Genomic DNA, 14364 nt, shown 5'->3' on the forward strand with positions numbered 1-14364 from the left:
GACTTGTTTTGTGGCCTAACATATGATCTACCATAGAAAACATTCAGTGTGTGCTTGTGAAAAATATGTATTCTGCTATTGTTGGGAAAATGTGGATTCTTATTGATGACCAGATATGAGGGCTGAGAGAGAAGCCATCAGACTGCTCAGTGATGAGTTAGGTGGAAAATCAGGAGCCAGAGGGAAGGGAAGCAAAGGGCACTGTTTCCTATTAAGGCCATTGTTAGCCAGGGGCTTTACACATGTTCTCATCACACCTTGCTTTTACAAAGGAGGAAATTGGGACTCAGAGAGGTTAAGTGACTTGCCCAAGGTCACACAGTAAGTGGCAAAACTAGGATTTAAACCCAAGTCTGGCCAGTTCTGAAGCCCAAGATCTCTCCATTGAACAAATGAACTGCCTACCCCACAGAGTTAGCAGAGGATGGGAGACTCAGTAGCATCAGGAGATGGGCTATAATAGGCAGCTGCTCAGTGACCAGGTCCTGCCTGAACAACTTATATATTGCTTCAAGACTTCTCTCATGAACTCCGCAAAGAAGAGAGTAAGAGCCAAGGCCTACAGTGCTGATGGTTATCAGTTGGTGTGCTTCTAGCATGGTGAGTAGCATGGAGCATAGCGAGTGTGTGGTTGACAGTTTCATTCCCCGGGCAGGACAAACTGGAGCCCCAGACAGCTAGCTGCAGTTGAGATACATCATTTATTGAGATACATCACAGGCACAGACAGGAGAGCCAGGCGTGGATAGATTCAGAGAGGGGTTGGGTCTGGTGGGAGACTGGGGAGGTTGAAAGGCCTTCAGGGACCACTCACAACTTCCCTCCTTCCTCCGCAAGCCTGCCCTGAACACAGAGCAGAAGAACAGAGGAACTGAGGGAAATCCAACCTCCTCTCAGTGATCAAAAGTTCACCTCCAGATCACTCAAATACATTGCTCAGGGTGGTGGCCTTAATCTCCCCTCCCATCACATTGCAGAAGCAAGGAGAAAACGTGGGTAGATTTGCACCTTCCCAAAATGCAGATCGCATGCAAAGAGTCTGGCATGCAGATACACCGGACCTGTGGTCCTGGGGCTGTTCCCGTTCCTATGGAGGTAGGTGGGGTGGGGTGAGTATAGCAAGGAGGAAACTGCAGGGGCCCCAGCTTGCAAGTCTGAAAAGCTAATACCTCCGGCTTGATGTCTTGACCGTGGTGGTCTTCCGCAGGATGGAGGTGCCCCCAGAGACGGCCCCTCCCTTGACAGTGCTGAATCCGCCCTTGCTAGCACCCCCACCCCCACCCAGGGACATGCCACCCCCAAAGCTGGCCGCACTGCCTCCGCACACCGTGGTGGAGTTGCCAGTCACCGCTGTAAGACAAAGGGTCTGGGTAAGGCAGGGAAGCCACACGGAAAGGGGGAGGGGGACTTGCAGAAACCAATGAGGGATGGGAACAAGCAGGCAGTGGAGCCCTGGGAAACTGATGGAGAAGGTGGGCAGTAAACTTATTCTTTGGGAACCCCCAAAGAATAAGTCCCCTGTCTCCAGGGGCTCAGGAGGAGGGCAATGTGCTTCTGGCCAAGGACAGATTGAGCAGACTGAGCAGAGGACCGGGGCTGAGCCTGAGGCCAGGGAAGGCAGCAAAATACTCACAAATGCTGACGGCACTGGGACATTCTCCAGACATCCTGCAGAAACCGAAATAGCAGGAGAAGGGTCAGTGGTCCCCAGAGCCCAGGTGAAAACCCTCTCCCTCCTTCCCCTTTCCCACTCTCTGCCTTCACGGTTAGGTCAACTCAGTGAGTCAACTCTCGAGCCAGGGTCCACAAGACAAGATCAGGAGACATGAGAAACAGGTGCATGTGGCTGTGCTGGGCCTTGTGGCCCTTCCAGCAGGTGCCACAGAGAAAGCAGAGCCACAACAGGCCAAGTGACACCAGCCTCCCCTGTCCTGCCTTCTTCTGCATGCACATCACAGACAGCAAACAAAGCTCATGCCAAAACAAAGCTTCCCGGTTTCTGGCTCAAATGACTTTCTGTACATCTCACATCTTCCCAAGGACAGAGATGATTAAATTTTTTTTCAAAGTTTCAGAGGTGGTGGAATCTGGTGTTAGAAGAAGAAACCTCACTTCTGTAGGGCTGCTGACCACTGTAAGAATTACTGATTGTCCTGCCAACTGAAGAGATGTGCAGCAGAGGCAGTGAACCCAAGTGGAAAGTCTGCTGTGGGCGATGAGTTAGGAGCCCAGCTTCCTGGTTCCTCCCTTCTCTCCCTACCCCTAGCACAGAGCCAATGATGACACAGGCTCTCCCACAGGGCAGAGCTATAATGCCCTCAAATCAGGGCAGGCAGGGGCCCCCACCTGCTCTCCTCGCTCTCCAACAGCTTGCGGTAGGTGGCGATCTCCACGTCCAAGGCCAGTTTGACATTCATGAGAGCCTGGTAGTCACGCAGCAGCCGGGCCAGGTCCTCCTTGGCCTGGTGCAGGGCCATGTCCAGGTCCCCAAGCTTCTTCTGAGCATCCTTCAATGCCATATCCCCACGCTGCTCCGCTTCTGCGATGGCAGCCTGCAGCTGCTGGCACTGCCCAACGGATGAGAGGTGTTGGGAACATCCTCCAGGGTCATCACATCCATCTCTCTGCCCTCAAACCAGATACCACCATTCCCCCACCCATCCCCTCCGGACCCCAACTAACTGAGAAAAAAGGAAAGCAGAAATATTCTTCTCAGAGAATAGATACTATTACCCAAGCAGGGTCATGTAGCACTACTGAGAAAGTCCTTATTGAAGTCTAATCTTAGTCCCTCCGGCTGCAACTCAGCCCAGTGCCTCAAAAGAGATAGAATAAATAATATAACCTCACCATTAACTAAATGCTTCACTCCGATCTGGGGGAAAGCCCAAGCTTTTAGCCATATCCTAGAAGGAATCAGCACCTATGACCTGGATACTTGAACTGTCAGCCTCTTGCTCTGATCGCCTAGAGATGGGATCAGACTCCCTGGAGGAGATCCTCTCACCTGCTCCACCACTAAAATACTATGTGACCTTGAACAAGTTCCTATCCTCCTCCCAGCCTTAGTTTCTTACCCTATAAAAGGACTGTGTTGATTTTAACAGTCCAGCCCATTTGAGCGTGTCCCATCCCTCAGAAAAAGACAAGTTCTCACCCCTCAGCATGACAATAGAGAAGGTCCTCACCTCTGCCAACCCATACCTGACCCCCAGGCTCCTCACCAAAGACTCACCTGCTTCTTAACCGCATCCACCTCGCCCTGCAGCCTCTGGACAGTGCGAGTGAGCTCAGCAATCTCGTTCTTAGTGTCCCGCAGGCTGTCCCCATGCTTCCCAGCTGTCACCTGCAGCTCTTCATACTGGAGACCAAAAAAGTGGCAGTGACCTGTCAGTTCCAGGCCCTCCTGGATAACTAGTTGCCCCAGGCCCACCCTCACTGCTAGAGCCCCACCCCTGTTCCTACCACGTCAGTTGGCGTGTCTAGCCCCAAGCTTCTCACAGTGGCAGAAGTTCTGTATCTGTCCCAGCCCACACACCTGACCAGCTGTTCTCCTCACCTTGGTCTGGTACCAAGCCTCAGCCTCAGCCCTGCTCCTCTGGGCAATCAGCTCATACTGGGCCTTGACCTCAGCAATGATGCTGTCCAGGTCAAGTCTGCGATTGTTGTCCATAGAAAGGATGACATTGGTGTCAGACACGTGGGTCTGCACTTGGCTCAGCTCCTGCAGAAAAAGAGATAGCTGCCACCAGTGCCCCTCATCCAGGCCCCCAGGAGACAACCGAGGGATGAAGGACGGGGCCCCAGGTGGCAAGGGGAGACTTGTGCTCTACCCCAGGCTCCAGCCTAGAAGGAAAGACCTAATTCTCTCCAGCTGGGAAATGGGCTCACATTTTTATAAATATCATTCCTTGTTGTGGATTTACAGGTTTCCAAGAGATTACAGAAGGGGAAAGAATGTGTACCTACTACACCCAAACCTGGTGCCAGCCCCTGCCATCCTCAGAATGCCCTGGGAGGCAGGCCAGGCCACTTTTGTCAACTTGGGAAAAGTCTCCCCTCTGACGGGGGCAGACAGTAGGATCCAAGGAACTGAACATAGCCCTGATTCAAACCCCTCTCTCCAATCAGCCAGCTAACCCCCTGCGCCACCATTCACAGCGGTCCTGACACTTTCCTTGGTTAGGAAAGAGGCTTGGGAAAGAGAAGTAACACATCCAAGGTCATCAGATCCAAAGTCATCCAGTCCAGTCCTGGGGCCCAGACTGGAACCAGTCAGTTGAGCAAATTCCCAGATGGTTTCATCTAGACTATACTGACATTTATAGACCATGGTGAGGTTCTTGGACCCTCCCTGGGTTTCTAGGACCATTGATTTTGACATATAAACAGGCATTTAAAGATGCTGTGAGCAGCAGGTTCAGTTTCAGCAGTTCTGTGCTCTGGCTTTGAGTTCAGCTCTATCACTAGTTCATTTGAATGGGCTCCCAACTGAGCTCTGCCTCCATTTCTCCCACCGTCCTTCCTGTCCTGGGCTGTCGACCAACTGCCCAAACCACAGTGGCTCCCAGAGGGGAGAGAATCTTCTGTTTGTGAGTCAACACCTTGTATGCTCTGGTCATGCCCCCAGCTTTCCTGCCGCCAGTGGAATTATAACCGATAAAGCTGGAATATTAGAGCGCACTGACCGAGCATTTCCTGTGAGCAGGCTCTGTGTTAAGCACTTAACAGACACCAACTTGTTACAAGCCCTTTTCCAATAGCACAAAGACTGACGTGACCTGCCCCAAATCACACACTAATAAGCGGGGAGCCCAGTCTTAAACCTTGGGAGTCTGACACCAGAACCTGAGGTGGCATGACTAAGAGAGAGATAGAAGCCGAGAAAGAGAACGACCAAATCCAGAACAGCCATCCATACTGACACAGATTTAGATTACTAAGCTGCATTATCATTTGAGAGGTGGAATGGGTGGGGAGGAAGGGGCGAACATCCAACTCATGAAACGTTTGCCGTTGAGTGAAAAGACATGAGCTCTGGAGACAGGCAAAGCGAAGTTCAAGTCCCCAGCCTGCCATTCACTAGCTCTGTGACCGGGGTGGAACTTCCTGATGCCTCCGCCCCCTCTTCTATAAAGAGCCTGTGGTGATCTTCCTCGTGGGGTTGATGTAAGGATTCAGATCCGTTTGTGGCCTATGTTGGGTGCTTAGTAAAATGCATTATGTGCCCACACTTCTGTGAAGGTCAGTCAAGACGTCCATGAGGCTTATTTGCTGTAGATCACATCATCTTGCCACAGCGGTGATAACCCTGACTTCATCATCTTGCAGCATCACCCTTTCACCCTGCCCCGCTCAGGGTCCCTGTGTGCCCCTGAGCCAGAGTGTCGTCCTGAGGAACATCAACTTGGAATTTTTAAGACAAGGAGATCTACCAAATCCCACCAAGAGTGATAGACTAAGATGATAAAAGCGTTAGGTTTTCCAAAGAAACAGACCTGATACAAGTGGAGAAGGAGAAGGAAGAGTTCCGTAGATTAAAGATATGCGTCTCCTCAGACACCAGCGACCCTGAGAGGAAGAGCACGTGGAGAGCCTCTGGGCAAGGAAGGAAAGAGCCAGAGAGGCCAAAGCATTGATACTGGAGCAGGGGCTAAATCCCACGGGAATCATCCAGGCCAGAGGGAGGGCACAAGGCTGCTTTTCTGCCCTGTAAGACATGCCAGGGGTTGGTGAGTGGCCCTCCAGATTTCCCCGAGATCTGGCTTGACCAAAACCAGAGCATGAAATCAATTTGTGAGTGCTTTATTGGCCATCACAGTTGATTCATGCAGGAGGCAACAAGGGAACGGCTGCTCTCACCTTCATTCTCAACCCCAAAGAGGCACAGGTAAGCCTAAATACCATTCCCTTGAAAATGAAGACATTTGCTGCTTCTGGAGCTCTGGAATCTTCCCTACTGTCTGTATTTCTTATGGATCTCCAGGAGTTTCCATCCCTGTGGCAATCCCATGGCCCCCTAGGAGATGCTCCTTTGGCCTGGACCCTTGAGAAGCCCAACAAGGCCAAGGCCTCTTATACTTTCTGTGTCTGTCTTGGCTTTCCATTTTCTCCTGCATCTTGCCCTTTCTAGTTTAATGACTGTTCTCCTTGATGGGAAACAGGCAAATGATGCAGTCATTAGACTTCTTCAGGTAAAACCTAACAACAACCTCCTACAACCCTCTAGAATCACAAAATGTAAGTAAGAGGCATAGAGCCAGCAAGACTTCCCTAAGGAAAGGCCAAGACAAACGGATTTCATTTTCTCCTGTGGTTGTATTACTAAAATGCTAAAGGACCAGCACAGACTTCCACAGTATTCTTGAACACAAGACAGAAAGATGTGGGCCAGATGATGATATCAACTAGATTTTCAAGTAGCTGAGGCACTTGAACCACAAATTAGTGATGAGTGGAGTGAAGTCAGCCTGAGAGAAAGATACCACCAAACATCTAGTTCTTGCACTAGGACTCGGTTCTTGGCCCTGTTGGCTTTAATGTGCTCACTGGTCACATACACTGAAATGAACATTCACACTGAACTGAAAGTTTATCGGGTCTGCAGAGAACCCCAGGCTGGGACATCATGAATATATCCAATTACCCAATGGAGTATCTCCAACATATGCATGGGGGAAATTTGTTTCAAAGTGCCCACAGTTATCTAGATGACGGGATGAAACCATAATCACATGTCACAGGGAAAATGGGACTCGTTAACTCTTGCATTTGGTTTCAAAAATTCAACTGCCCAAATCCAGAAAGTTGGAAGCAGATAGATACATGTCTCACTTGAAAGCATTCACGTGAAAAAGTCCAGGGAGGGGGGTGTTTAAGGAGCAAATATTGTGAAATGACTTCTAAAGATGACACATAAACTAATGCAACATTATGTGCGCGAATGCAAGTCTATATGCTCCCTCCCTACCCCACCATTTCCCAAAGTCTGGTCTAAGAACACTGTTTCCTCAACTTCCTCATATGCCACAGATGTCAGTCCCCAGAGCACCCTGACCTCTAACATGCTGCCCTGGGAAAGGCAATGAGCCACACAAAAGACAACTCGCTTTGTTGCCTGAAGGGCAGACTCAGGGCCAATCAAGAGCAGAAGTCATGGGAAGATGATTGAAGTCAGCTTTCTTTTTTGGTCAACAGTGAAAATGCCTGCCCTGAAAAACAGTGAGCTCCCTGCCACCGGGAGGATTCAAGCCCGGGCTACATGACTCCTAGAAGCAATGAGGGAGAAAGGACTCCAGCACAGAGAGAAGGTGGGCCACGAGGCCCCTACTGAGTCCAAGTCCAAGATGCTAGGATCAATTCAGGTTAATTTCAGCCCTCTCACCCTGGTCTTCAAAACCTCCTTGTTTCCTTGGAACCCCTCTTGGATCCTGCAATCTACCTACTACCCACACCTCAACTCCTGAGCCCACCTAAAATCTCAGTCCTTTCTCTGCCATCCTGCTCCTCCGGCCCTTGCTCCATTACAAACTGCTCTAGAAGGGAAAAGGTCTAACACAGGAGTGCAAGTCAGACTTTGAAGTCCAAGAACTAGGTTTTAATTCCAGCACTGCCTCCACCTAGCTCTGTGACCATGGGCAAGCTACCCTGAGCCTCCCTGTCCTGATTATACAATGGAGACAATAGTAGTACCTCTATTGTGGCTTCCTTGAAAGGATTATGTAAAACTTGGCCAGGTGTCTGGCACATCCTTACCACTTAGCATGGAAGCTCGTGTTAATAAAAGGTCCAGGTTCTATTTTCCATCAGTTAAATTGCACTGGTGAATTCAGGTCAGACCTCCAGGGGGGATCCCCAGGGCTATACATATATATAATTGTCCCCATCCATTGGCCGTCTCACCATTTCATAGAGATGATTCAGGAAGTCGAGCTCCTCAGTCAAGGTGCCCACCTTGCCAGTCAGATCCATTCGGCTCATGTATGCAGCATCCACATCCTGGGGGCAAGAGAGACAGCAGGGCAGACACCTCAGTCCCTAGGGCTCTCACCTCCCTCTGAGTCACCACAGCACCCTGGCAAGCCCGCGAACCACCTTCCCAACTCCCCTCCACCTGCTCACCTTCTTGAGCAGCACAAACTCATTCTCTGCCGCAGTGCGCTTGTTGATTTCATCCTCGTACCTGTAACATAGGAAGACTCAGGTCAGAATCAGCCTAGTTCTGCCTCCTAAAGCATTTAACCCACTTGGCTTTATGCCCCCTTGGGTCCCACGTTTATCTAAGAACAGCTTTGAGAAGGAGTTCTGTAATGCAGCCCACCAGTGAAGAAACTTGGGGTACAGCCATTAAATATTCCTGCCCACCCGCTTTGAGGGAATCGGCCCAGACTTTGCACAATAATATGGCAATCAAGAGCAGCCATCTCTTTGGATCGGAGCCCCTGGGAGGCTTTAATAGGAATAGGCAAAGCTGTGTCAACAGTGGTTATCTTTGTGTTCACTTTCGACAGGCAGGACGTCATTTAAAACAGCTCACTTCTCTCCAACTGCTTTTGCTGAGATTTTAAGGGTTAGAGATTGCCAGTATTAAGTTATTGGGAAAGTTATGAAAGATTATACCTTAAAATTATAAATATACATATCGCTCATCATAATCTCTGACCTTTATTTGGATTTTGAATCAAACCAACCATATTTTTAAAACTTAAGACATTTAAGGGACAGTTGAAAATTCAAAGTGAATGGATAGTCAAGGATATTGAGGAATTACTGTTTTAAAAATTTGAGTTGTGGTTATGGCATTATGTTTATGTTTGATTAAGTCAAGCTATGCTGATGAGCCTTATGAATATAGCCAGTAAATATCTGTGAATGAAATCACACGATGGCTAGGATTTGTTTCAAGACAATAAGGGAGGAGAAAAATCAACTAGGTGTATAGATGGAAAAAGACTGGCTATGAGTTAATAATTATTAAAGCTGAGCAATAAAAATCAACTAGGTGTATAGATGGAATAAGACTGGCTATGAGTTAATAATTATTAAAGCTGAGCAATAAGAACATAGAGGTTCCTTTCATATTCTCCCTACCTTGGAGTTTTTAAAATTATGAACAATACACAAATAAGTGGGACAGTTCTCCAGGAGGCACCCAAGGGAAGACGCTCTGTCTATGCATTCCCCCAGATGGGAACCAGGAACATGGGAATATGGTGGCCCTCTCTGGGGAGATTTCCCACACTGTCCCTTCCTCACCCCCATGGCCCCAGCCTGTCCAGTCCTCCTCACTTGCTCTTGAAGTCCTCAAGGACATCCTGCACATTCCTCAGCTCTGAGTCCAGCCTCCCCCGATCGCTCTGGAGGTTGTCCAGCTGCCTCCGCAGGTTGCCCAAGTAGTTCTCAAAGAGGGGTTCCAGGTTGTTCCTGGTGACACCTGAGTTCTGGCCCTGCTCCTGCAGCAGGGCCCACTTGGTCTCCAGCACCTTATTCTGCTGTTCCAGGAACCGGACCTGAGCCAGGACAAGAAGGTTGGTGGGATGGTTACTATCCACTGGCCCCAGACAGGACCCAGGACTGGGCCCATCGTCACCACCATCCCCATCCAGGACCTCACAGGGCTGGTGCACAGCTCAAGCATTGCTGTGGGAAGGAGCCCCTCCTCCTCAGGGAACAGCCTTCACTGGGAAAGACTGTCCAATCCAATGACAAGGACTCTAAAGAGTTAATAAACCGTAAAAGCCCCAACTCAGCCCTTTACTAGTTGGCAACAGTCAAATCACTTCGCTCTGGGTCTCCCTTTCCCCCTTGGCCTGGGTAAACCGATGTTCTTGAACCCTAATTCTGCACCCAAATCAACTGTTAAAAATGCAGGTGCATATAGAATGTATGTATATATATGTATGTATATATACAAGTGTGTACATATGTGCGTGTACACACACACCCAAGGAAAGAGAAAGCAAATGTGACAAAATGTAAAAATTCATGATTCTAAAGTGAAATCAGTCAGAGAAGGACAAATACGACATGATTTCGCTCAGACGTGAAATTTAAGCAATGATACAAATGCACAAAGGAAAAAAGAGAGAGAGAAAGAAAGAAACAAACCAAGAAACAGACTCTTAACTCTAGAGAACACACTACTGGTTACCAGAAGGGACGTGGGAGGGCGGATGGGGGACATGGGCAGTGGGGTTGAAGGGGAGCATTCGCAATGAGCAAGTATGGAAGTGTGGGATCGCAATGGTGTATGCCTGAAACTAATACAATACTCTGCGTTTGGAACTAAAATTGCTTTAGATTAAGTTAAATTTTTAAATTTGGTGAATCTGGGTGAAAAATATAGAGAAATCTATTGTACTGTTCTAACAACTTTTCTATAAATTTGACTTTAAATATAGCTGCTCAGCCCTGCCTCTAAAGACTTAAAAGGGGGCTCGTGGCATGGACTTCAGAGGTCCCCTGGTGGGTTCTCTGCCCAGCAAAAGACATGGGACAGGGTCAACTTCACAGATGCCCAGTTCCTAGAACATGATGCTGAGAGCCAGAGAAAGGTTTTTCTTGTTTGACCTCTGGGACAGTCCCACAGGAGAACCAAAAGTCACTAGGGGAGAAGGTGAGGAGGTGGGCGGAACTGCTTGCTTCACCTTCTGCAGTCCGGTTTCTCCAGGTCCAACCTCCACAGCACCCCAGGCCCAAAGTCACATGGCCTGGGAACCATGAAGCAGGTGCACCCACCACAAACAGCAACAAGGTCTCTTAATGCCAAGGACCATAGGGCCCAAGAACCTGAGCTCCAGGCCTACCTCTGCCTCCAAGTGCCTCTCTGATCCTGTACAAATCACTTGTCCTCTCTAGACTTCTGTTTTCTCTTTTTTTAAATGGACAAATATCACTATTCTGATTCCTCATGGGACACTGTGGGCTTCCCAAGAGAAAGAGGACATAAATGTTCTTTGGGGACCCCGAAGTCATATGGCTATCCACCAGGACTTTCTCCATCATGGTCCCCTTGCCTGGAGACTTGTGTTAGAGGTTGACAAGGCAGGAGAGTGGACCTGGAAATGCCAGACAGAAGGTACAAGAGCCACCTATTTGGTCTGGAGGCCAGGGAAGGAAGGAGTCAGGATGCTCCCGGTCTGGGACAGATCAAACTATACCCTGGGTCATGGTGCCCCGGCGACCACCCTCTTCACTGTCCATCCCAGATTGAGTTTCTGGGAACAGCAGAAACAGCAAGGAGGAATAGGAGAAGCAAAATGATAACTTCTTCTAGAACAACACCTCAATTGTGTCCTGATCACATCTTTGTCAGGCCTTCTCCAACACTGAGAGAGGGGGAGCAGATGGGCTCCTTGCATAACTTGTTGAACATTTGAGCTGGTTTCCCCAGCTGACCAGAGGCACTAAGGACCACCCTATTAGGAGGAGCCCTGAGGACTGTCTACTCCTTAATTGTGGGACAGGCTGCTGTGTGATCATGTCAACGATGACTGTAGGAAAGGCACAACACAGTCAAGACGGGCTCAGCAACAGTCCTTGTGACCAGAATCACCGAGCAAGGACAAGGAGGCCCAGAAGGATGTCGCCAGGCCAGAGAGCTCAAAGTCATTCCATCAACTGCCCCTCAGCAGTGTGCAGCCTCCGCCCAGCACCCCCTCTCCTAGTGGCCCTGCTTCTCCTCCAAGGGCCCCTCCCTGCTTCCTTCCACCCCGGCTCACCTTGTCGATGAAAGAGGCAAACTTGTTGTTGAGCGTCTTGATCTGCTCACGCTCCTGGGTGCGCACCCGCTGGATCTCAGGGTCAATCTCCACATTGAGAGGGGTCAGCAGGCTCTGGTTGATGGTGACCTCCTGAATCCCTCCAGGGGGACAGGCTGGCCCGAAGGCCTGCCGCCCAGCCCCCAGGCCCACATAGGCCCCACTGCCAAAGCCGAAGCCTCCCAGGGCCCGCCCTGATGAGGCCCCTCCAGCCACACTGACTGAGATGCTCTTGCTGCCCCCCAGGTTATAGAGGCTTCGGCTGCCAAAGCCAGCCCTGCTGGGGCCACAGCGGGTCCCCCCGCCACTGCTACTGCTCCGGGACACCGTCACTGAGCTGAAGCTGGTGTGGCCCCGGGACCCACCTCCTCCACTTGCAGAGTTGGAGCTAAAGCCCCCTTTGGTGGAGTATGTCTGTCGAGACACAGAGGACCTCATGACCATCAGAGGGGCAGGAGCGCAGGCTGAGAGAGCGGAGAGGGAACGCGGTATGGGAATGCTGTGCCACCAATGGGCTTTTTATCTTTTCCCAGTTGGGCTGGCTCCTGGGCTCCAGAGACACTCCTGCCCCATTGCCCGAGGAACAGAGGGAGGGGCCCCATGGGCCAGGGGAGTCCCCTTACCCCCAGCAGCAGGGAGGGGCTGCTCCCAGTTATCATCCATGCTCTGGAGCTGGGGCTGAGCCGAGACTGTGTGGGGCAGGATGCCACCTTCTCCCCCCTGGGGCTCTCCTGTCTTGGAACGGGATGATACAGGCTCCCACGGCCGCCCCCACCACCCAGTGGCTGGCTTGGTCTCCTCCCACCCAGCCCCGATGGCCACCGTCAATGGGGCTCTGTTCTATGGGATTTGGCCCAGGCCCCTGTCGCAAGCCAAGGCCCCAGGGCCCAGGGCTGTACAGGTGGTAAGGGAAGGGAGGGTTGGGCAACGGGCTGTGGAGAGGGTGCCCAGGCCTGCTCCAGTCCCACCCTCCCAGCCCACGGCCTCATCGCCGCCCGACAGGTCCAGGGTGGGGGACACAGGTGACAGAGTAGGCTGGGGGCAGTCTGTTCTTCCGTCATCCACTGCCAGATTGTCTGCGGGGCAGAGACCCCACGCCAAGCAAAGTGGGTATAAGGACAGGAAGAGGGTGTCGGCCCAACCATGGGGCTGGACCACTAGAGGAGGAAGTGGAAAGGCCTGGGCACCTCAGGCTTTGCCCCGAGGCCAGAGAGATGCATGGGGAGAAGCACGTTTTGCTGGGGGACTGAAGAGAAAGAGAGCACTTTGACTATCACCTGAACCGCCCCCCCCAAGCCCTCTGTCCCACAGTAGACACCCCTAGAAGGGCCCAGCCACTCTGGAGGAGGTGGGTGGAGGACACATCCCATTCTGATTAGACATAAGTATAGGTCTAAGAAGAATGTGTTCAACAAAGACCCCAAGAGCCCCAGGGAGCACCCCAACATTCCCATCTTCCCAGTCCCCAAGGAGCCTGGTGCTTGGTTCATAAGGGCCAGGAGCTCCTCAATCACTTCACACAGTCCCCTCTGTGCCCCCACCTCTGACCTCAGGCTCCTGGGACCCACACAGCCCCAAAGGAAGACATGGAGATGTCAGATGTTAATCAGATGTTAGGACTGAGGGAGTGTTGCAGTCATGACTTTGGAGATTGGCCTTCCTTGCTCACTTGAGCTTTCAGCTGGAAAACTGGAGAATGGGCCCAGAGAGGTGAAAGACTCACACATGGGAAGGAGCAGCAACAGGACTTGTCACACTCCTTCCGCGTCGGCCAGAGCCCAAGCGGGAACTCTGGCCACTTGTGGCCCCAGGGTCCTGAAGGAGAGGACAGTGGCCCACTCCCAAGGTCTGAGGAAGGCAGGTGGAGAGCAAACCCCCTCTGGGCATAGAAGAGGCTGCAGGACTCTTTTCCAGGGCCACTATGAGAGACTGTAAGTGGCTCCCAGTTGCTACAGAAGTCGAACCTAACGCCTATGAGGAATGGGGTGAGGGGCACTCACAGAATTAGTCCCTTAATGCCCAAGAGCAGACCCTCCCTTCTGTTGGGAGCTGGGATACAAGGTATTGGGGCAAGCCAGGCTGGGAGGTGTATCCCCACAGAACTGTGTGTCCTTGGGCTGTTCGCAACCTCTCTGGGCCTCCTCTGCCTTTATGAAAGGGGAAGTCCTTTCAAAAAACATTGGCCTGCGATCCCAGGACAGAGCTGGGACTAAGCGTCACTTCCCACTGACCTTTGTCTCCTGTCCCTGAGGCTGTGATCGCTTTCTCAGCCTCCCTTATCGCTCCCTGCTGGTGTGTGGGAAGGGGAGACAGTCGGGAGTGGGACTTCTGGGGAAGAGAGTGATGTCAGCCCTCTGAGTCAGGGCGGCCAGGGAGGTGGGAATAGAGTCAGCTCCACACATTCCACAGCCCCACATGTTGACCTGGCACTCTCTGCCAGGCTTTGTGGGCAAGCTGGTGACAGACAGTGGCACAGATTGCCAGGGCTCACTCTGGGAGTTCCTTCTTGGAAACAGGCTCCCTCGCAGCCAGGCAGGGGCTCCGGGGTCCCAGCCCAGACAAAGCAGGGGTGGGAGGAGACACAGTGCCTCCTCAGGCCCTCTCT

General features: G+C 51.3%; 1 protein-coding gene across 1 annotated transcript; it reads right to left on the minus strand.

Moving 5' to 3' along the window:
- Window positions 1-692: 692 nt before the first annotated feature.
- Window positions 693-12229, minus strand: KRT79 (keratin 79). The gene is made up of 9 exons (XM_082741393.1): window positions 11721-12229; window positions 9289-9509; window positions 8122-8182; window positions 7903-7998; window positions 3560-3724; window positions 3236-3361; window positions 2347-2567; window positions 1634-1668; window positions 693-1350 (listed from the first exon to the last, which is right to left on the minus strand). Exons 1-9 carry the CDS (start codon window positions 12201-12203, stop codon window positions 1163-1165), a joined length of 1596 nt encoding a protein of 531 aa, XP_082597519.1. The 5' UTR covers window positions 12204-12229; the 3' UTR covers window positions 693-1162.
- Window positions 12230-14364: the final 2135 nt, after the last annotated feature.

This window comes from Mustela nivalis (assembly GCF_964662115.1).
Source record: "Mustela nivalis genome assembly, chromosome: 7".
NCBI classification, from domain to species: Eukaryota; Metazoa; Chordata; class Mammalia; order Carnivora; family Mustelidae; genus Mustela; species Mustela nivalis.

Coding starts and splice junctions, on each gene's coding strand:
- KRT79 (XM_082741393.1), bottom strand. CDS start 12,203: ATGGTCATGAGGTCCTCTGTGTCTCGACAGACATACTCCACCAAAGGG. Junction 3,362..3,559: donor AGGCTTGGTACCAGACCAAG/GTGAGGAGAACA, acceptor TTTGGTCTCCAG/TATGAAGAGCTGCAGGTGAC. Junction 2,568..3,235: donor TGGATGCGGTTAAGAAGCAG/GTGAGTCTTTGG, acceptor TCCGTTGGGCAG/TGCCAGCAGCTGCAGGCTGC.